At 37.1% G+C, this 24,829-nt stretch overlaps 1 protein-coding gene across 4 annotated transcripts in view; it reads right to left on the minus strand.

Annotated features, from left to right (window-relative positions):
- The window catches only part of LOC117292651 (rab11 family-interacting protein 4B-like), a 56,880-nt gene extending 32,320 nt beyond the window's left edge, over positions 1–24,560 (minus strand). For 2 of the 4 annotated variants that reach the window (XM_033774784.1, XM_033774783.1), the window contains exons 1-3: positions 24,318–24,560; positions 20,290–20,398; positions 16,352–16,434 (exon numbers count right to left, since the gene is read on the minus strand). In XM_033774784.1, coding sequence (XP_033630675.1) covers positions 16,352–16,434; positions 20,290–20,398; positions 24,318–24,437 — 312 coding nt within the window. In that variant the 5' untranslated portion in view covers positions 24,438–24,560. Of the gene's footprint in view, positions 1–3,922; positions 4,214–7,752; positions 7,830–16,351; positions 16,435–20,289; positions 20,399–24,317 lie in introns of those variants that run through there. The other 2 variants (XM_033774786.1, XM_033774785.1) reach the window with 2 other exon arrangements.
- Positions 24,561–24,829: the final 269 nt, after the last annotated feature.

Consider the following 24,829-nt stretch of genomic DNA (forward strand, 5'->3'; position numbering starts at 1 on the left):
AAGCGCATATATGCAATCAATTTGCACCGAGGATAAAGACTTTGAATTTTGGTTTTACCCATTTATACACCAACGTGTGTAAGCATGCACGCACTGTATACTCAGTACTTTTCTTGAGCTCTGTGAAAAAAATATCACAGGCATAATACTCGGGTGGGATTCGAACCCACAACTTTTGCAGTTCTCGAGCAGTGTCCACTACCAACCAAATAGTCCATGAATATACTTGGACACAACTGATCGCTGCCAATTTTCATGTCAATTGTCAACATTAAAAACCTCCTCTATGGAATAAACAGCCGATTTATAATTCCAATCATAAGTTAAAATAAATTAAAGGAATTGATTAATGATTTCCAACACAATTATAGACTTGATCAATATCTATTAAGAAAGCCACATCCTGTGTGTCCCTTTAAATTAAATTAAACTTTCCTTTACACATTGGACATTATAGACCATGTGACCTGTGACATCACTTGTATGAAAAAAAAAAGAACAACGGAGCCTGGACTTCCAACAGGCATAAATGTTCAAAGCTCAATGGAGGAAAACATAAAATCTTGTACTGTACATTTGTCAATACAAAGAAAGGGAGCACTTCTCATAACTGCTAGTAATTGTGTAGCTCATGTAATATGGAATTTTTGATGCAAAATATACAATTTCCCATCTGACCAGGGAGCCCCCCTGTCATGCATCCATATGTACACACTTTCCATATGACATGTACAAAATAATAACCCTGGTATTTTATCTCAGAGAATTAAGTGTACATTTTCATGGTACCTGTACCATTCCTATTAATTAGCCCACACAACCACTCTATAGGTCATGTAGATGCATGTATCACTCAATCCATACATGTTAATTGAAAGCTGACTCATTCATGGAAAAAAATTATATATATAAAAAGGAAAATCTAACAACTAACATCAAATAAAATGGCGGCCTATAAAGCTCATTGCAATACATACTGTACTCTCTCAACATAAAGCAAATTGACTAAACTTTTCTTTATTTCATTGATAGGTTGACAAATTGTTTCTTGTGGAAATCTTGAATAATGTTAGCATTCCGGTAAAGTACATGGAGAACTTGAAACATGTCAACATTTTCAAAGGTGCACAAGCCTTGTCTATAAAAACAGTGTCCATGGCCATAGTGAAGTCCTTTTAATTTCCCACTAAAAACAGATGGCATTAAACTGGCTAGTTGGAAGGTAATGCGGTCTGGTCCCTCAATCAAAAATTAAAAAACCAACAGGTTGGTAACAATAGGACAGGGACTACACTGGCATTCACTGCTCCTCAATCAGTCGTTACGCATACTTGATATTTAACCATAGTCCATGATGTTTGCAGCCAAACTCCTTAGCGACAGCGCAAACAATTTATGCATAATACATGCAAGGTTTGATCATACGAAAGACAAAATACTCGCTGCACTTGGGCCAACGAAAGTTGATTATAATTTGTTGTCAGCGCCGGTGCGTGTAATTAGGGCAAGCATGGCAAATTTTTAATATTTATAACTTGTATGGTATAAAAATTACACCGAAAAATTTCTATCACCAAACTGTTTGCAGTAAAACTTCTTAGTGACGAAGCAAACAGTTTATGTATGTGCGGGGTTTGATCTAGCCTTGATCAAGGCTGTGTAATAGTTTGCTTACTTTAAAGCTAAAAATGTGCATAACCACAGCCGCACGAATGCGATGCCCGAATGCAATGCAACTCCTGTTCCGGTCTCCCCGACTGTCTTTAAATAGCACACCACGCTCTCACCCAAGGAAGCACACAACCGCTCGTTTCCACAGTTCTAGTCCCACACACACGTCCGCTATTCCACACACCGCTATCGCCCACAATCCTAGCACGTGAGCCGTCAGGCTCACAGCATTGACGATCTTGTACACTTCCGGGTCTTGCGGTTACGGTAATGAGCGTGCTCTACTTGTAATAAAAGGCTCTTGATTGGCCATTGGAAGTGGTCATGTTTGAATATAATGACGACGACGCGATTCCCATTGGGGCGGTCTGTTATAAAGGTCAAAATAAAGGTCAAATTTTGTGCAGCTGATTGGACGGCTGCAAATTAATGATTCATATCCATTTCCTCTAGACCAACAATAATGGTGTGTGATTGGCTATTAGGAATGATGTATTATTTATGAAATAAATCTTTGCATATCCACTCACACCCCCCCCCCCCCCATTTTCCACGGATTTGCGAAGAAAAACAATGATACACATAAGCCACTCGGTTTACAAGATCATCAAGGCTGTGAGCCTGACGGCTCACGGGCTAGGATTGTGGGCGATAGCGGTGTGTGGAATAGCGGTGTGTGTGGGGGGCTGCGTACAGGCGCTGTGTGGTGCGTGAGAGAGTGCGGTGTGCTATTCTTTTTAGAGTCAGTCGGGGGACTGGTTGTATTATATCGCATTCGGGCGGCTTAGGTTTATCCTTGCTCTATGGTTTTAGCTAGAGTAATTGTCTACACAGCCTTGATCAAGGCTAGGTTTGATCATACGACAGACAAAATACTTGCTGCATGCACTCGGGTCAATAAAAGTTGCTCATCACTCAGTTTCTTGTCAGCATCTGCATGCAATTTGCAAGCATGGCAAATTTTCATTATTCATAATTTATAAAGTACCAACAAAAATTACACAAAAAGACTTCAATCGACCATGCTGTTTTCAGTCAAACTCCTGATTGTGACGAAGCAAACAATTTATGCATAAATACACGTGAGGTTTTATCGACATACAACAGACAAAATACTCGCTGCACTCGTGCTAACAAAAGTTGACTAATATCAGTTTCTTTTCAGTGCCTGCATTTAATTTCAACCAGTACAAAAATTACAAAAAACCAGCATAGCCAGATAACATTTATTTTTAGCCACACTGTCATTATTTTCCAGCAAATGTACCCATACCTTCACACACAAACCATGTCAAAGGATCTAAGCCCAGCATAGATTCATTGTTCTGCTACAAAACAGCAACAGCAATACGAGGGAAAAAAAACAAATTTTTGACAACCTTGCCAAAAAGGGTAAAAAATAATGAATTTATGACAATTTTTCCCTTGTTTCTTCAATGGATTGATTGACTAACAATCACTGTTCCTATAGACTTCAACAAACACACAGAAGTTCCATATGGCTATGATGTGAGCTGTATCCATGCCTGGAGATCCATGTAACACTTCCTTCAGGACTTTTATTCTACGTGATACTCGGCAATGTCCGTAAGTCAGGGTATAACGCCAAGCATTGTAATTGTAATTTATGATCAGAATCTTAACATCTATCATTCTCACACAAACAATCACCATGATTCTTTTGTCCGTGTGTTGTACTCACCAGAACTTCCATGTCCATGTTTAAATCCCCGGTCAAGATTAACAAGGACGAACAGCCATGTGTTAAAGTACTGGCTCTGCCTAAAGCTAGTTGTTCAATCAATCTGCATCCTAAAAAGCCATCATGGATTTCCTTATTGTCCAGCAAAAGCACCCATACCATCACACACCACACACAACCATGTCTATACATGATGATCTATTGAGTCCATATACTCATTATGAAGCGTCTCTTAAAATCAGAAACAAAACTTTTGACAAGGGTAAAAAGTAATGAATAACGAAAACTACCTTATCAACTTTCAGAATCGATTGGAAAACATTCAATTCTCATAGGCGTCAACAAACCATGGAGCAATAAACCATGGAGGTAGAAATACCTCCATGAATAAACACACAGAAGTTCCCTATGATGTTAACTGTATCCATGTGGACACTTCCCTTTAGGGTTTTGAATGTAATTTATACGTGCAGAATCCTGTCACAGAGTCCCTTTACTTATTCGTTCCCACACAAACCATTACCATGATTAACGTATCTGTGGACTCACCAGAACTTCCATGTTCACGTTTAAATCCTCGGTGGTCGGTGATAACAACTCAACAAGAATGGACGCCACGTGTAAAAGTACTGGCTTTTCCTAAAGCTTGTGATTCAATCAATCTGCATGAAGACTAGGTACTACTTAAGTCAACCTCCAACACACTCACTTAATACATAACACATCCAGGAAGTGGCAACAACCTTGTGAACGATGTATGAATTTGCTGATCTAATCATCAACATAAAAACCATTCAGATTTTACATGAGTTTCCTGTATTGGTTTCCATGTGTGGTTTGCGACTGCAATGTCACCCACTCAGTTTCTGTAGTCTTGCATTGTGAGAATTAATAATAACACAACCTTTGACCGGCAATTTTTTTTATAAGTATCATTGGACACACAATACTCCACCCCTCACAATAGCAAACAAGGTCGCAGGACAATTAAGTTGAACACACCTGTTCAGTGACATGGCTCATTTGCATATCAAAATAATGGCTTACAAAAAAATAGACTTGTAAAAGGTATTTAGCGTCTCACTTAAAAACAAATGGATTGTGTATTTGTTACTAATTTAAAGGGAATACAATTTTGAAACAGTCTCTGCCAGACATGGCCAGACTAGTAAATATGTCAACAAAAACAACTAAGTTGAACTTCTACCTCCATGGTTGAACACACCTGTTCAGTGACATGGCTCATTTGAATATCAAAATAATGGCTTACAAAAATAGGCTTGTAAGTAAAAGGCATTAAGCTTCTCACTTAAAAAATGACTTGTGTATTTGCTACTACATGTGTAATTAAAAAGGAATAAATTTTGAAACAGTCTCTGCCACATTTCCAGTAAACATGTCACCAGAAACAATATTAGCCTACACAAAATTTAAACTGAAACCATGGAAGAAATAATTTATTCCTACATGCTAAAACTAACAGCATCTGCAAGATTTCAAATCAGCACTGCCCCCCCCCCCCCCAACTTAAGTGAAATAAATCCTCCAAGAAACTTAAGCTTAAATACAAATAATGGGCCATTGGTGACCACTGAAATGTGTGTGCAGGATGTTTACACGGCAACAAAGAAAACTCAGACCAATTAATCATAAACGTCAACAACTCTCAATTAGGTCATCACTTCCCCTCAGGAAATTTTGTTTTGAAATCTGAGGGAAATTTCACCCGCCAGAAATACACTCTCCCCGCAATATAACTTGTCCGCAACCCCTTTGGGTAAAAATAGATTATTCCTAATAAAAGTGAAAAGTCATCCAGCCGCTTCCATTTTTATCAAGGGTGAAACAACTACTGAAACATTTATTATTTTAAAAAATTTGAAAAGTTATTCAAGACACTTCCATTTTCATAACGGGGATGGGAAAAACTACTAAAAGTAGCTTATTATAAAACAAATTAAAAAGTTATTCAGGGCGCTACCATTTTCATCAAGGGGGAAATAACTAATGAAAAACAGATGACTCTGAAATAAAATTGAAAACTTGTTTAATAAGCTTTACATTTTAATTGAGGGAGAAAACATATTGGGAGGGTGGAAAATTCAACAAAAAGCTGAGTGCCATATGAAAAAAAGATTCAGATAAATTTGTTGTTTACCAAGCAACATTTTAATGATATTCAATCATTTAACTGAATAATTTGTTTATAAAAACTGTGACTGATGTAAAACAATTAAATATTTATATGTTTACAGACACTAAAAATTACTCATACAAGAAATGTCATTACCAGAACAACAAATCAAGTATGTACTCTGTAATAAATTAAAACAATTTATTTAGAGTATGATTCATACATTCATTCATTCATTCATTCAAACTTATATTTATTTTCATAATTCATGAAAACAGAGTACAAACAATTTTTTTAAAAGAAATAACCAATGAACAAAGCTATTTAATGAGTGTGAGAAAAAAAAATAGATGCATCATCTGGAAGCCGAGGCTTATGTAGGGATGCCTGGGGACAGACAATACACGGGGATCACAGAAATGTTTAAATGTGTCACAGAAAAACTCTGAATCACAAGTCTTTTATCTCATATCATTTATAATCAAAGGCACAGAGTAAAGTTTTCTAGATTTTAAGTTTCACAGGTGGGAGAATTCTCAACTTTAGCCCACCTCTAATTGAAGCATTTGAAGGGACAATAGTTCAAGGTATTGACCCCCCCCATGGTAACCAATTATGGTCTTAACAGAAACCCAGCAGGTCAGTACCATGGATTTAATACTGAGCATTTCTCTGGATGATTGGTTCTGAGTTTGAACCAACTAATCTAGGAGCATTCACATTACACTATTGGTAATTACTCAAAATAATTATTAGCATAAAACCTTACTTGGGAACGAGTAATGGGGAGTTGTTGATAGTATAAAACATTGTGAGAAACGGCTCCTTCTGAAGTAACATAGTTTTCAAGAAAGAGGTATGTTTCCACAATTTGATTTCGAGACCTTTGATTTAGAATTTGAAGTCTCGAAATCAAGCATCTGAAAGCACACAACTTCGTGTGACAAGGATGTTTTTTCTTTCATTATTATCTCGCAACTTCGATGACCAATTGAGCTCAAATTTTCACAGGTTTGTTACTTTTATGCATATGAGATACAGCAATTGAGAAGACAGTGTCTTTAAACATTTTCCAAAGACCTACATTGACCCTACTCCAAAACTCCACCATTAAAGGCACTGGAAACCTTTGGTAATTGTCAAAGACCAGTATTCTTACTTGGTGTAGCCCAACATATGCTGCATAAAAATGTATAATGCGCATTAAATAACAAATCTGTGAACATTTGCACTCATTTGGTCATCGAAGTTGCAAGAGAACAAATAAGGAAAGTAAAGACACCCTTGTTGCACAAATTTGCGTGCTTTCAGATGCCTTATAAAAGGCTATGGCTTGAAGTCTTTTAGTGAGAAATTACCTCTTTCTCAAAAACCAAGTTACTTCAGAGGGAGCCGTTGCTGACAATGTTTTATACTACCAACAGCTCTCCCCTGCTCATTTCCAAGTGAGTTTTTATGCTAACAATTATTTTGAGTAATTACCAAAAGTGTCCAGTCGCTTTAACCATAGAGCAAGGACTAGATGTTTCTTTTTAAAACCAACAAATGAAGAGATTGTTTGAATTCACTTGAGACAAACAAAATACTTTCTGCAAAAAATCAGTGTACTCAATCTCACCTGCCGTCCGGAAAACAAATGCAATGCAGCGAACAAAATAATCAGACCAAGAAATCTCAAAGCATGAGCGTCGAACAAGACATTGGACATCACAGACTTCACGCCAAAGGAAATCAATACGGTGTTCGCAAACTGTGCACCGTTCATAAATGAAGCTTCACTGTACAGTTCATTGACAACACGCTAGATATAAGCCTTCCGACATTCGCCATCGTCTGTTCTGAGTACTACATAATCCACTCTCAGACTCTGCGAATAATAAAAGGTGCATCCAGGAATACTTACACTTACAGATGGTCTGACGTGACATGTCCGCTAACACGAATGTTTACTAATGCAAGTTTATCTTTGACAAGGCCCTCATGCTATCAGCTAAAAGCTATCGCATTCTTACACAGCACAGGACAGCTGAGTCCCTACAAGCCGGCTGCATTTGTCGTTACAAACGAGTGACAACCGCCCCCCTAAACACACAGATTACAATTTCAGCTCATCATACCCATATTTCGCACAGTACAGTGCATTTTAAAACAAATTATCATCCATACACCAACAGTACATCGTTGCTAGTTTGAGGTTACTGCAACAAAATTCTTAAATAGTACTAATTAAGAAATTTAAACTTACCTTTTTTTCACTCAATTAGTAGGCCCCAAATCCCACTGAGTAAAGACCACTCTGCATGCATGATGAAGAACCATACTGACTAATAACTGTCAATAGAGGGCAGTGTTTACAGCTAACAGTTACAGTTCCTGACACTTCACAGAGACTTTGATGATAATGATAGTGCTACTAATTTTGGGTGTGGTGCCGATGCATCATATGATTAAGCATATTGAACTATCTCAACAGACCTTTGGCTTGCAGGTGCAATCAGGACAAGAAACCGTGAATAAATTATAATTTCAGATCAATAGCAATCTCCATGTAGACTTCTAATATAATATGGATTCACTCTCCTACATCAAATGTATGCAAGTTGCGTATTAAATGCATGGATTACCATTCTCAAACCATGTCAAACATTTTTTTTTTATTTCTGTAGATTTAAGTCCCTCAAACAAGAGGACATTGTAGGTCATACCCAAACCATTGCACAAATTCACTGGACACATTTGGTAATTGTCAAAGACCAGTATTATCACTTGGTGTATCCCAAAATAATTATTATGCATGCATACAATAACAAATCTGTAAAAATTCGGACCCACTTGGTCATCAAAGTTGTGAGAGAATAAAAAAACACATCCTTGTTGCACAAAAGTGGTATTTCAGGTGCATAATGAAAGGCTTCCTGAAGCCTTTTAATTTTGAGTGAGAAACTGCCTCTTTCTAAAGAACTGTACTACTGTACTTCAGAGGGAGCCGTTTCTCGCAATGTTTTATATACTAACAACAGCTCTCTATTGCTCATATCAAGTAAGTTTTTATAACAATTATTTTGAGTGATTATCAACAAATTAGTGTCACTGCCTTTAACAAGTAGCGGCCATTCTGTTTTTCATGTATTCATATAAGCGTAACCGCAATTGGGTTGAAAAAAAAAACCAAAAAAAAAACAAGTCTGTTACAGGGAAGTTTTTCATTGATTAGCCAGCTAGACCTTAGCTTGTCTTGAGCAAGTCAATTCAATTCAAAATTAACTCAATTCAAATCATTTCAATTAGATCCCAAAAAGGATAATTCAATTATACTTGCACACAGTAAAAACATTGAAATATTGAAAATGGTTCTAGGGCTTTGTACAATTACAAGAAAACAAAACAAAAAACACAAGTCCGTCAGCTTTCTAACTCCTATCCCTATTTTTAAGTTTTGTTGAGAAAATCTACCATTTAAACAATCATTGCAAATATATTGTTTTTACATGTATCCAAGTAAACTGGGGTTTCCCTTTTACAATAGAAAAGAAGCTTGCAAACTTGCCTTAGTTGCATGTTTAAATATTGCTTTTTTCTTCAACAGAATTTGTATGGGATTTTAGACTGGATGTATAGAACTTCGTTAGCATAAAATGTTCAAGATCTAATGATTGGTTGATGCATTGTTACAGTACATTGGGGAAACAGCCAGACTGATTAATTGCATGAATGTTTAATGTCTGTTTACTGAAACAGCCAATCTCAACCACTGAGCCACTAAGAGCATTTTTTCTGAAATTAAAAACAATCACTCTTTGGAATTTGACCATAGTAACCATCATTTATTGTGACAGGTATAATTGACTCGCCCGCCGATGTTATCAATAAAGTGAAAGGACCAAAAGTCAATTCGCCAGAAAAAAAAGTCAGAAAATCAGAATTCTGCCTTAAAGACAGTGGACACTATTGGTAATTGTCAAAGACTAGTCTTCACAGTTGGTGTATCTCAACATATGCATAAAATAACAAACCTGTGAAAATTTGAGCTCAATCGGTCGTCGAATTTGCGAGATAATAATGAAAGAAAAAAAAAAAACCTTGTGTCACAAAGTTGTGTGCTTTCTGATGCTTGATTTTGAGACCTCAAATTCTAAACTTGAGGTCTCGAAATCAAATTCGTGGAAAATAACTTCTTTCTCGAAAACTACGTCACTTCAGAGGGAGCTGTTTCTCACAATGTTTTATACCATCAACCTCTCCCCATTACTCGTAATCAAGTAAAGTTTTATGATGATAATTATTTTGAGTAATTACCAATAGTGTCCACTGCCTTTAAAAGTAAAAAAATAAAAATCATCATTGTAATGAATACATTGTGGTAGATTTCACATGTAAGCATTAGCAAATTATAGAGCAGTGCCAAAGTGGTGGAATGTACACACGATCATCTCTGAATTAACTATAATTAAATGCAGCCTTGATGGCAATACCCATCTACACATCTGACATCCAAATACTTCCCTCCGCCCATTTTTTCGTCCTGTTAAAATAAACCAAGGCCATTGCTTCATTTCCATGAAATCCCGACACCGTCATCATATCCCAACCACTAACTATAAGACATTCAGTAATGCAGTAAATACTTGGCGTACCAAGGTATCTACCTACGCAATCCTCTACAAAATATTGATGTCTACATTTTCATCACAAGACCTACTTTCCTTCAATTCCCGCCATCTAACCTTGTGATAACGCAAAGCTCGCAATCGTAATTCATTGTCATGTTGTGTACGGCAAGTACACGCTGTTGCTATGGTTACAAAAAACAAGACCTCATCATCATAAAATATCAGGGTGCTTGAGTTAGCGATAGCTGTGTATCTCATGTAGCACTGTGTACATGTATGGCTTATTATAATACAAATAATGGTTACTACAGTATTGTGTAGTATAAAAACCATTGTTCATCTTTTAAAATTTTCCAGAGAATCGTTCAAGGGTCTGTATAAATGTTTGGTTTGGTATTGACTCCGAAAATATTTATTTCTTTTGTGATAAGAAGCATAGCAGCTTTGAATAGTAAAATGCATTTTGTGAAACATTTTCACTTCAATGTGCTGCAGTTATGGGGAAAAACACCTTTTTATTCACAACATTTGAATATGGGAAGTCATACTGGTCACGCTTCTAAGATTACGTGGGTTCCTAATAGGGATTAAATGCTTCTTCCTGCGTGGACATCACTCGGCAATATCTCAACAAATTGAATCTTGGCGATATCTCAAAAACTCGACTTTTGAACTGAAATTTTCATTGGTTAGGTTTATTGTTGTCTTATTATAGGATTGAAACATTTGAATGATTCAAAATTCCCCCCAAAATTTTTCTAAAGGGAGGTATACCTTGCTAATTACTCCAAAAATGAATGACCATAACAACTTAAATTCGTCAGGGAGCACTGCAGCTGTTGATAATGTATAAATGGTTTATGGTTTACATTTTTTATTTAACTCCGGGACTGTGTGCTTGTTCATTGAAAGCTTATATTGCAACTGTCAAGTTTCTCACTCCTCCTCGATTATAACGATTATTATTCTGTTGTTTGACCTTTAAACAACTTCCTCAATTAAGTGAAACAAACATTTCATGTTGGAAAACAGGAAATAAATGTACCTATCTGGATGAAAAAAAAAAAAAAAAAAAAAAAAAAAAGCAAATTATTTCAACTTTGTGTGTATTATACATGTGTATTGCATAAATCAAGTGTAACTGTTTTAACCTACATACGAAGTGTGGACCTAATAACAGAAGAGGTCCACATGAATGATGTGGGAACTTTAAACACTACGTGGACTTAAACACGCCCACAGTGTTATTTACGGTGTTGAAGCATAGGATTTTTCCTCAAATGTACATAAATGTCAACCGCAGTGACTGAAACACAGAGCTGCGTGTATGGGCGTGTGCAGGAGATAAAAATGTTGTTTCCACGACCTTGTCTGTTGATGTTTTCATAACATACAATCTACACAATGCAAGGCTTTGTGTAATTTTTAAGTAATTTTTCATGCAGCGCATAATTGCAGACGGTAAAATAGACAGTTTCTTTGTCTTTTTTTTAAGGACATTTGTGCCATAAAAGAACCGTATTTTTTTAATGCTTATATCTACAGCAATCCAGACTGAAAGTAAACTTGCTCAATCACTGCTCGGGTAAGCAGGTGCAGACAGAGCTAACTAATGATACAGTGTAATGATACAAGTCAAAGATACGCTCCTTAAAATGCTACAAGATTGAAGGATAAGATGCGACCGAGATGGATTTTAAAGACTTGAGGGGGGAGATATGATTTATGCATTTAAAGGGAAGGTAGACGTTTGATAATCACTCTAAAAAAATTAATGGCAATAAAAACTTTTGGTTAGAAGCCCCATGACAGCTTTTCCTTTGAAAGAAATATTTCACTTTGAATTAATCTAGATGTAAAAAGAACAGTTTAAATTATGCAAGTTTCTTTTTCAATTCTGAGCATTACTGTTGGTAATGCATTTCAGGTGGTGTATTCTAATTAGGGATTATTCTTTCTTCGATTTTTTTAATTTTCAGTGATATCTCAAAAACACAAGCACTTTTTGAAATGAAACTCTCACAGACTAGTTTTATTGTATACATACACTACATGTACATGTACATAATTTTAGGGAAAAAACAATCATGGTTAAAAAAAAAACTTATAGGTAATACTTTGCCTTTAAGTTCGTTGTATTTGTTAAAAGTCTGCTGTCAATGATGTGTATTTGAACTGAAAAGACAGAGGCGACAGAGGTATTTTCTTTCTTAGGGTCAATCATAGTAGAAGAATGATGTTTACTTTCTTTCTGTTAGTGTTAGCGAAATTGTCTGCCTAGAGCAGCTATGAGATCAGGCCAACTGGCAAGCTACTCAAACACATCTTCTCACTTTGTTTTTTTTAATTTGTAATAACAATTAGACATCTGATATTTTGCCGCCAGCAATTTTGGTTGGAAATCACAATAAGTAACATGAAACCGTTGATTTCCAATAGTAATCAGTAAGTACAGTATTTTTAAAGGAACACTACAGAATTGGTTTTTTGTAACTATACAGTTGCTGGAGCTGTATGTAAACACATCATGTAGTCTACCATTACATAAACTGACCCACCTGGAGAAGTTTGAAATCATTCCGCCATCTGGGTCACGAGAAAATAGTGAAAAACCAATTACACATTTTGCATGACATCGGTGCAAAAAAAAAAAAATTAATAAAACGCTCACTGAGCAATAAACTCCTAACGCAAAGTAAAATTATTTATTTCTCACCAGATATGGCATTTCAGGCAGAACTTTTTTAGGGGATGTTTTCTACTATCATCATCATTAGACCGTGTAAGTTTTATGTAATTTGTGATCTTGCGATTTCGTTTCTCACCAATTCTTTAACAATACTTTAAATAAGAAACACAATACTCCAGATGTGTTGATATTTTATCTCAAAGAGGAATGGATTAATTGATTTAATATTCAACTCTGATCTTTAAGGCACTGGACACTTTTGGTAATTACAAGAGGTATTCCAACATAGGCATAAAATAACAAGCATGTGAAAATTTGGGCTCAATTGGTCTTCAAAGTTGCAAGAAAATGATGAAAGAAAAAAAAACACGCTTGAAACTATGTTACTTCAGAGGGAGTCGTTTCTCACACTATACACAAGAATTACTTTGAATATCTTTCCAAAACTACAGGCCTTACATGTCACTATTCAATCAAGAACATTTCAAGGGATGTTTTCCACCATGACTAGGATATCCAGTCAATTACATGCAAATTAATTATTTTTTTACAACCTTATGTAGGCCTACATTGATTATAAAACAGTGACACAGGTTAACTGTCAGCGGAGCCTACTTGTATGTTCGACAATGTCGTCAAAAAGCTACCAGCAACTTTTGGTGCACATCATTGTGGGATATATTACTGTACATTACTTACCGGCTTTACAAACATGTAGGAATCCAAATTTCATTTTGTCAGTGACAGATACCAAATATTGCATTGCTTGGCAAAACGCTATTTTAATTGCAGTTTGTGTGGTCTTCTTGAAAATAGAGAATCTAAATATTGTTTTATCCTCGCAGTTTCTGTCAAATATTTTGTTCAGAAGCAATCTTCTACATGAACAGAGACTTTCAAAGCTTTAAGGGAGGGGATACCTTTGGTTATAACCCCACAAAGGAATGAAAGTAAAATCTTACTACCATTGGAATAAATGAATGAAAACTCTTTGATTTCTTTAAGGAATAACTGGGAGATTTGTGTCAAAAATTGTTTTCTAAAGCAGTGGGTTCCCAAACGCTTCGGCCAGCGACCCATTGAAAGTTTCAGGGACTCGACGACTGCAACCCACCTTCCAATCGCTAGCCAATGGAACCCCCTGCTGCTGATTTAATGTCTAAAAAAACAGGCCAAAATCAACAGGAGTAAATTATTTATTGAAATCTTTTGTTAGTACAGGTTGATGATAAAAGGTGAAATGCAAAATAATTAAATCCCCCAGAGACCCTTTTAATCTAAAAGAGAGAGAGTCCACAAATCATCATTGCTTATTTTGATTCTGCTAGTGGTTCCACCGGTTGATGAATTGAGCAAGGTGATTTCAAACTGATGATTCTCCTGGTTAATGGTTGTTTTGCTGTTGTGATTGATTGCTTTTATCTGTTTTACTTTATCCTTTAAAAACGCCATGTCAGATTTTTGGCCGATTTGACCCCAAAAATGTTGATTTAAAATTCAATAGGTAATTTGATGGGGGTCGAGAAAGTTACAAGCTTTCATTTGAGCCATTGCTCGAAAAAGTCCGCCAATTATTAGTAGCAGTTAAATAAAGTGCTCAAAATTAGTTTTTGTCGGGATCCCGACAATACATGTATATCACATGACCAATTCTTATGTGTTTTTTAAGAAACGTTTTAAATTTTTGTCATGGTTCCTGACCATTAAAAGTAAAAGTTTAACTTTTTTTTGTTAGAGCGGGTGATACTCTTTGAATTTTTTAATGTTTGGGGCTAAAAATCTGACATAACATCTTTAAAGTGCTTTATAATGATCGCATCTGTGGACCTTATTGTTGCCTTTTTCATGATTTCACTGTTCATTGTTAAAAATAAAAGTTATGAGTTTTCTTATTTTGATTGCTTAAAAGCGCCTCTCGGACTCGGAGCATTTCTGCAATGAAATCAGCGCTACATCACTGTATTTTATTATGTATTATTAATGAAATGAGTGAGTTGATAACATTTCAAACTGATGATCTAAGCAAAATTTATGCAGACTGCAAACTGACAAGAGTGCTGCACAAAATCTACAAATTTGAACTGTGAGCTCTTGATGCAAAGAACCTAGAGACAAGGTTCTAGCCAAGATTTGGTAAAAGGGTAGTCAAAATTTGCTGGAAATATTAAAAATGTTCACGTACTAAACATTGAAGTGCAAATGACAGACAAAACAAGGTGTCCAAATTTGATAAAGAGTGTCCAACAAATACAAAGACACCCCCCTCTGGCTAACACTTTTTAAATGAGAGATGAAGGGAAAAGCTCATAAATGACACAAAATGAGCATCTTTTTCAATAGGCATTTCTTTCATGCTAAATCTTGGCATGGCGAGGTGGTGATTTGGGCAAGAAGTTAGCAAGTGGAGACTCCGTCTACCTGTTTGAAGCCAAGTACCGGAAGCACAGTCTTTGAATTATGGGCGCACGCAAAGCAGAAAAGCTTGCGAGTGAAAAAGCTTGCGGCTACAAAGTCTGCTTAAATACATTTATCTTTCGTTTTGAATGTCTCTGTAATCTGGGGTGTTCCATATGGTTTTGTTTTAATTTTCGTATGTATTTGATTTAAGTTAAAAAAATATACTATAAAAAAAAGCCCCAGAGAAATCACATCCCTAAATAACTGACAAAAGCCTAAACCTCAGCCAAAGCCTAAGCCTAAGCTTGGGCTAAAGCCTAAGCCTCAGCGATAGAATAAGCCTCAGTCAAAGCCTAAGCCAGAGCCTTAGCCCAAGTCTAAGCCCAAGCAGTAGTTTGAAAAGGTTCTGGGAATGATTTTAGTGTACTTACTCCGTTGCTATGCGTGTCATCATCATCTATCTTTGTCTTTCCATCTGACCAAAGGAGGGGAGAGTCGCAGGATCCATAGACTAAGCTTCAGTCAAAGCCTGATCATAAGCTTGAGCTAAAGCCTAAGCCTCAGCCATAGACTAAGCCTCAGTCAAAGCCTTAGCATAAGCTTGAGCTAAAGCCTAAGCCTCAGCCATAAACTAAGCATCAGCCAAAGCCTTAGCATAAGCTTGAGCTAAAGCCTAAGCCTCAGCCATAGACTAAGCCTCAGCCAAAGCCTAAGCATAAGCTTGAGCTAAAGCCTAAGCCTCAGCCATAAACTAAGCATCAGCCAAAGCCTAAGCCTAAGCTTGAGCTAAAGCCTAAGCCTCAGCCATAGACTAAGCCTCAGTCAAAGCCTAATCATAAGCTTGAGCTAAAGCCTAAGCCTCAGCCATAGACTAAGCCTCAGTCAAATCCTTAGCATAAGCTTGAGCTAAAGCCTAAGCCTCAGCCATAGACTAAGCCTCAGCCAAAGCCTAAGCATAAGCTTGAGCTAAAGCCTAAGCCTCAGCCATAAACTAAGCCTCAGCCAAAGCCTAAGCATAAGCTTGAGCTAAAGCCTAAGCCTCAGCGATAGAATAAGCCTCAGTCAAAGCCTAAGCCAGAGCCTTAGCCCAAGTCTAAGCCCAAGCAGTAGTTTTGAAAAGGTTCTGGGAATGATTTTAGTGTACTTACTCCGTTGCTATGCGTGTCATCATCATCTATCTTTGTCTTTCCATCTGACCAAAGGAGGGGAGAGTCGCAGGATCTTACTTGCGCTAAAAAAAATAATAACAAGAGAGACAGCTGTTAAAAATGGTTTTTCTTTGGCTTTGCATCTTGCAGTTGCAGGTATTTTTGTTAGGGTAAGCGTTTTTTTTTCTTCTTCTCACATGATTATAACACTTATGGAACAAATGTACAGTACACAAATTTTTCATTAATTTATTCATTCACAATGATTTGAGCCCCAAGTACATACATGAAGGGCCTACCTGCACGGGGCACAGACTGAATCCAATATTAATAAAGTGTTTCTAATAAAAAATCACATATAAAAGGCCTGAATGCTTAAATCCTGTGTCCCAATGTTTTTAAGTATTTACCAAAATGTTTACTTCTTTGCAAATATTCCTTCTTAGAAAACCCACAATCGGCTATGTACTATTTCAGCTCATTTGTTTGTTTTGAAAGCACTCAATAGTGTTGCTCAATACATTGTAGTTCAGATGGGAATTCCCTGTTCAGCACCAGTCTTCCTCCACAGGTACCCAGTCTTGGTTCCTGGACCATTGGTGTTGCGCACTCACACACAAGCAACGTTCGGATCTATATGCACAGCAAAGTGTATATCATTGTGATGAATGAACTAAAAGGGCGCTCTGTATTTCTGATTTCAAGATCCCACCGAGAAAATCAGAAAATACAGAGCTCCCTCTACGTTCATTCATTACAATGCGTATACAGTTTTTGCCGTGCATATCATAGATCGGAACATTGGTTGTGTGTGGCCTCGCAACATCGATGGTCTTGGAACCAAGACTACAGGTACCAGGCACTTAAAGGGACACATCGCCTTCGTTCGGGCGATTTGTGCTATACAAAGCTCCTGAAAGGGTTTGGTATGAAAAGAATATGATGGGAAATACAATGTTTTAAAAGTAGCATAAAATGCTCCACACAAATGGCTTAAAAATTGTGAGGTTTTCCTTTTACTTTGTGAACCAACACAATCATTTTGTAAACTAATATATAATAGGCCTTTGAATCCACAAAATTGGGGACTGTGTTAGTTCACAAAGAACACAATATTGAGGCATATGTACTTGTGTGAATCATATTCTACTTTTAAAACATCTTTTTTTCGTTCATTTCATGTGGAACGTTTTCAAATGTTTTCTTTTACAGCCCAGTTTGTACATCCAAGTCGCACATCCAAGTCGTACATCCAATCCAAGTCGTACATCCCTTTTAAGTTAAGTTAGTGAACAACATTGGGGTTTATTCCTGTTGGAAATATGATTCCTGTTAGAGGAGCCCATAGGTCAGGACTTTGGAATGTTATCTTTCTAGTAGAAAGAGATCAGTCCAAAGTGATGTCAACCAGCTGCTCATTGGTGACACTCAAGTTCTGACCTCTTGGTCTTTTCTCAATGTTTTGACTGTTAGGGAAGAAACCACACACAAGCTCTGACTCCATGCTCTGATATTTCTCATATCTCTGAATATCTGAAAAGGGTTGACCTAAGGGGGGGGGGGGGCTGACTGATCAACCATGCACTGCATGCTCTGACCAGACTATGCTCTGACCATTACATGTACATGTATAATAGCTTTATAACACCCTTACAAATATTCTGCCTTTACATTGGTTTAGAGCGCATCACATGATATATCTTAGTTTTACTAGAAACGGCGGCCGTGTGATAGTGCATCGTTTGCCGTGTGATAGTCTGACGACTATCACAAGGCGCGCAGTACCCAGACGTCTTCTTACCCACCTCGAACCCAATCAGTTGTGCATCTGTGTATCTAAAACGCGCGTACAAACGGTATGTGTACGAGGATGATAAATAGTCTGTTGGGGTGTTATAAAACAAATATGACTGATTTTACTCGTGCTATGGTTATAAAACTCTGACTCCCTCGGTGATCCCCGGACCGTTCCATTTTCCAAAATAGAAGTCGCTCCAGGGATTACCTCCGGAGTCGTAGTTTGAACCATAGCACTTGAAGTAGTAATTTGTTTGTATACTATGAGGATGACCATCATCTGACCACCTTTCTCTTCTGAGTAAAAACCTGAAGAAGGCCTGAAACTTCATGGAGGCAATCAAGTTGGTGTCTTAAAATCCTCCATTAGAAATTTACAATTTCCTCGTAGGTTGCCCTTTACCAATTACCAATAAGGAGAAAATGCCTTGGTGACTGCCCTTGCCCTTTCAAAAACAAAGCATACAGTACAGGCCTAAACCTGGTTCAATTGGCAACTTATTTTGTTTCAGGGACTTTTTTAAGGTCCATTCTCTTGTTTTGAGGTACCGGCCATCACCATCTAACCAACATGAATGACCTGTGAATATTTCATACATTAATTAGGTGATCTTGTTTTAACAAAAACCACAACAAATGGATGATGTTTTTATGAGGTTTTTATTTATTGCAGCCCCTGTTTTTGTTGTTGTGTGTCATGAAAACAGCACAAGATGGTTGTTTTTTTGTGTACAAAATAGGCTACTTTACTCTTGATTGTGAGAAATAAAGTAAGAAAGGGTGACTTTACAAAACTATTTCTCAAGAAAGAAATTTCTGTAGAAGTGAGAAAACTTTCTTGGCAGAAGACTTATCACCTTTCTTATATGACATAGACAGCAAATTTGTAAAGTAAAATTAAATGATAAAGCATCATTTTTTTCCAGCCCCTGAAAGCATTGAGGAATACCATGAGGCCTACATTTACAACTCGCAAACTTTCCTACATGTTGCAACAAAGGACTTATTTACAAGCAATAAATTATAATTGAGTTGAAATGTGAGATTTAGGGGTCAATGTTTCTGGTTTAACAGTGGCACCACGCAGCGTCTAGGCCCTGACTACACCATGGGTTAAAAATACACATTGAGGTCACAGAGTTGCTTGAATTCTGCAAAAAATCCCTACTCTGTTATTTCATCACTTTGTGGTGCTATTGTTCATTCAGATGCAATAACAATAGATTGGCTCTCAGAGTTGCTATTGCGAAAAACAAAGTAAAACTACCACTCTGTTCCCCATGAAGTTATTCAAAACCCCCAAAGTCTGCAATAATAAACGAATGTATTCACAAAATACTGGTGTTGTGTAAGACAATAACTTACCAGGGTAAGGGTTTACTTAAAACTTTGTTTGCCAAAACCACACACGGTGTCAGTCCATTTCAATTCCAGGGAAAAGTTTTCTTGACAGATTATATTTTGAGGGAAACATATGATGAGTTCGTGAGAAGAGTTGTCACAAGAATGAAGAAGAAAAAGCACGAGAGCCCTTTTCAAGAAAAAACATTTCCATTTAAAAGACCAGGAGTGGATTTCACAAAGGTAGCATGCTAAGAGATAGGTCCAGTCCTAAGTTAGGATGAGTTACTGGTCCTAACTTAGGACCAGTCCTATCTCTTAGCATTGCCAAGGACTAGTCCTAAGCTAGGACTACCTTTGTGAAATCCACCCCAGACAAAACACAATTGGTTTTAACACTTTTTAAAATTCTACTGTTAAGTGTGTGACCACTGATTTCGATCAAACATGTACAGTTTAGTTTGTTTAAAATTGCAAGATGGAAAATTATACACACTTGTTGTCCCTGTGCCCGAATTTACCCCAGTTGTTTTGCCCAAATACAAGAGAGCAGAAGAACCCCACCCCCACAGCCATCCCATGGGTCATACACCTATGCCGGAATACTAGTAAAATTTCTCCTAAACTGGTCGAGCCGGCTAACGCATTCATATTTCATAGAATAAGGTTGACTGGTACTAGCGAAAAAGCTGACAAGCTAACTGGTTCAGCTGTCAGGTCAATGAACAACTCTGATTTTCTCTTCCAAACACCAAAGAGTATGATTTTTTTCTTCTTCATCCTGTTAAAGAGCTGCATACCTTTTACTGTAGGTTCTGTGGCAACGGCTTGAATTCCTTGGCAAAAAGAGTTATAATTTATTTCCCCAGTGTGTGCTGGATCCAAAAGTCCCAATAGACGTCCAAGTTCCTGCAGAGGGGAAATAAGGATTCAAAGAGGAAAACAATTAATGCAAAAATTGGAGACTAAAAAAAGATTGTTTTTGAGTTTCGCAGTTTTGATTGAATCTATTTCAGGTCACACATAGGGAAAGTAAGGAAGCAAAACAGCCAGTGTATATTTCATCAGGAATTTATCAAACTACACAAGAAAAGCATCAAACCCTTTATTAACGATTCCACCCCCATTGCTCTGCATTTAACGATTCGGCTTATTAACATTACAGGTGTTATAACATCATTTATTTATGATTCCTTGTTTAATAACCATTGAAATCTGAGCCTAAAATTGTAAACAGTGTATTGTGACTTTATTGGGATTTTTATTCTTTGAGTGAAGGAACTCCACCCCCCCCAAAAAAAAAAAAACAAAGTTAAACAAATCAAACAAATTTAAAACCAGAAAAAAAATCTCCAAAACAACAAAATTTGATCAAACACGTTCTCTCCTGAATTGTGGATTTAGGCCTATTAAGGGGAAAAAACACAGAAAATCACACAAAAACAAATGTATGCAAACTCAAAGGTTGAAGCAGGCGGAGGCATATCATTTAACTTTATTTCTAATTTAGTGTAAACCTTGGGATCACCCAAGTTACCCATTCTAGTCAATATGTCTGTTTTCACCTAAAATTTATTTATGTACGGGTCCAGTCAGTTTTTACTTGGGGTTTATAAGCTTGATATAACTTAATAATAACAAAAATCACTTGTTACGTAACACAAATGAAAAAGTTCAACATCATAATTTTACAGATATTTCAACAACACCACCACTTGTCTTTGAATTTGAGGAAGTATTGTATCCTACAGTTGAACAAACAATTTGAAATCAAACTGCAATTTCAATTGTAATTGCATTTATATCAAATAATGAGACAAAAATTATTAACATGGGGCCTAACTACAATGACTGTAGGCAAAGAAAAATGAATACATTGTAAATGCACCTGACTACAATTGGTTTATATTTGGACAGTAGCCCACTGTATTATTTCTGGATTTAAATCCAAAGAATTTGCAACTAACTTTTTAAAGTAATTTTTTCACCTGTTTAAAAATTAAACACAGCTACATGTATAGTGCAAACAATCGATTTTGATTGAGGCTTTATTCACAGCAGAATGAAAAAGACATGTCCTTAACGCCCATTTGTGGGAAAAGCAAACACTCATACCCCCCTCCAAAAACCGTTAGATTCTTTTGTCCATTGAGATCGTTGGTCACCCTTTTCATTGTGTGCGTAACAAAAGACCCTGTACTTAACATGACAATGAGGGCAGAAAGCGCCTAGTTTTGAACCAGTACTACTTCGATCGGTTTGGGTCTTATTATGGTTTTAGACTGAGTCATGTGGGGTTAGGACAAGTGTGTACATCCGTGTTGAGAAATTGAGAGGTATTACATTGCACTGGTATTGATCATCAACAGGGGGGGGGGCTAAATGTGGGGGCGGGCGGTTAGGAAATGTTTGGGGGGGGGGGTAAATAAATGTGGGGGGGGGTGCGGGAAGCCTGTTGGCCCACACCCACTTTTTGTATTCTTATTTATTTTTGTTGGTGGGCGAGCAACAACAATTAGTAAAAATAAAATGAAACAAGTGCCATTCTCATCTAATAGATGAAATTTCAGGGTCTCCCCATACATGTGTCGGGCTGATACGTGCACATTTCAAGACTATTCTCAGAAGGGCAAGTCAGTTTTCCTTTGGTGAAGGGCACGTCAATGAAGACAACATTGATGTTGATAATAACCGGGCCATGGAGACAATTATGTCCGTAATTAGCTACAGGACAAAGTCAGTTGGCTCAATAAGGACAATGTGCATACAATGTGCTTTAGACTAATCCGCCATCAGAGAACATAAGGAATATAGCTTTAAATGTTCACTGTTTTGGAACATCAAATGTTGGTGTACCAAGATCAAAGTTCCTTAATTTATTGAATGACTTATTTCTCCCAAACTTTCAGGCAAAAATACTTCAAGGGAAGTTTTCCAACCTGACCGCCCTTTATACAATAATGCACATCCTTTTAAATCCCCAACACGAGAGGTGGTGGAAATACCGATCCATGACAAACACTATGAACGTCATCCACTTTGCTAGTTTCATATTTGAACATTGTAACAATGATAGCATCAGGTTTTTAATCAATAATTCTCGTATTAGATTTTTATCGGCTGCATTGTATGAGTCATACCGTTTTTAAAATTAACAAATACAGCTGCTGGTAAAACAACTGTGGTCCCCACCCTAGACAGAATACTGTAGAGTTCATGAACCACACTGGCATGTAGCGCACATATTTTATGTACGTCATAAACACTCATTCATGGAAAAGATAATGGATTTTGACAATTGATGGTCTAAAAATGTTTGTGCAGTGAAATGTCTGACAAGATTTGAAAGACTTGAAAAATCAATGACAAATCGTAAATTGTAATACTACTATCTTTTGACTCGAATGAATTATTTCCACCAAGAATAACATTCTTCCACACACATCAATTCTTTTTAAAGAACGCTCTACAGACATTTGTTGTACTGGATGTGTTTCTCTGCGCAATAAATTTCAATAAATAAAAATAAAAAAAATTATTCTCGGATAGCTTTCAGTTTCTAGCCTGGAGTTTCGTCTAGAAACAGAAGGCTGTTTTTGGCAAATGCCACCCAAGTAGATTACTTTTAAGTACTTCTGTTATTTAAAGTCTATACTTTGCTGGGGAACCAAGCAGTGAAAGCACATTGTTTGGTCGTTATGGCTCCAAAGTTTTAACATCTATATTTTTTAACATAAGCGACTATAAAAACGACCAATGTCAAAAGGGAAGCATGATGTATTATGACTAATGGCAACGTGTATGAGAAAAGTCCATAGCAGCCCAACATTAATGGACGAGACAACACTAATCCTACCTAGAACTATGAGGTTTGTTTTACTATCAAGTATCTGCTATCGCTTCCACGAACCATGACTATGAAATTTGTGGAGACAATAGTAGCTGAACAACCTCAACATTGGTCTCCCTCCGCTTATTACATGGGGCTAGGGGGAGACCCTCCCCCTTCGGGCAGAAGAGGTCATGGCCTCTCCTGCTTTGGAATGTCTCTATTCTCAACTGTTCTCCATGGTTCTACCATAGACCTTATTGCAAATACCAATGCGCAAGCGCAGACTGTTGAATGAGGTGCATTGTGGGATAGATATCGATCAAATTTTGATATCAGCTAGACCACAATGCACCTAATTCCAAGCTTCACGCGTGCGCCCCAGTATTTGCGAAAAGGTCTATGGAGCTATAAGGTTCTACCAATACCATGGTTCTTATACAACAAAGCTTTTGAAATAAACATCTAAAACAATGCCTGATTTTCCTACACTACAATTTCTAATAATATAGTATAATATCAAGGGATAACATTCCGTATGGCGCCACCACTTTTTTACTAATTTTTACAAAAAAGGATATCTCATTGAGGTAAATTAGATACTATATTATTTCATATGGAATGAAAAAGTGGTGGCGCCATACGGAAACTTTTCCATATCAAGTTACATTTCTCAGTTCATTGACTCTTGAATAGGGCCCTCCTTAGTTCAAATCATTGTTCATAAATTTCCATTTTAGTAAAAAAATTTGCAGGCAAAATTTTCAAAACATGGGGGTCCTTCCTCCTGATCAAAATACACCAACTTAGTCCATGGAAGAAGGAAAATCCTCCATGCTTAGTCCAGCTACCAAACCTCCTAAATTGTATAATCGTGTATTGTACTCAACAGAAAACATGAACACATCTAGCTGACTGCCGCTGCCGACATCAATTTGTGAATCTGTTTGTATCCTGTTAATCCTGGCAACTGACTGACTATCAAATAGAAGTACTCACGTCTTGATCGTGAACTCCGAAGTCTTTCGCCAAATCTGCAAATCTATCCGCCGTGATGTACCCGAGGTTTCCTTCGTCCAGAGCCTCAAAAACAGTCCTAAGATGCCGATCAGAGGCCATGGCCTAAATAAGATTATCAATTCCTTTCTCCATGAAAGACTTGCCTCACAATTTCGCTGACATTTTCGAGGAAACTCCGGGAGGAAAATTCAAGCGTTGCTTTCGTATCCTGTTGTTACCGCATCATCAGCTGTGTGCGTGTGTTGTGTCTGCTGCTGTTTTGTGTACATTTTCCTTACCGTCCCGTATAAAGGACCGCACCACGCGCTAAACATAAACTTGTACAAGCCTGTCTGTCACTACTTTATTGCGGTACCTCCCAACGTTGGGATAATCATGGAGGAATAAATTAGAATAAAATCTTGGATCGCCAATTCAAAAATCGCCGTAAAAACTTTGGCTTATTATTGCAGTGGTTTTGCACTGTTTTTGGTATGAGTACTGTTTTTATA

This window comes from Asterias rubens, chromosome 7 (assembly GCF_902459465.1).
Source record: "Asterias rubens chromosome 7, eAstRub1.3, whole genome shotgun sequence".
Taxonomy (NCBI): domain Eukaryota; kingdom Metazoa; phylum Echinodermata; class Asteroidea; order Forcipulatida; family Asteriidae; genus Asterias; species Asterias rubens.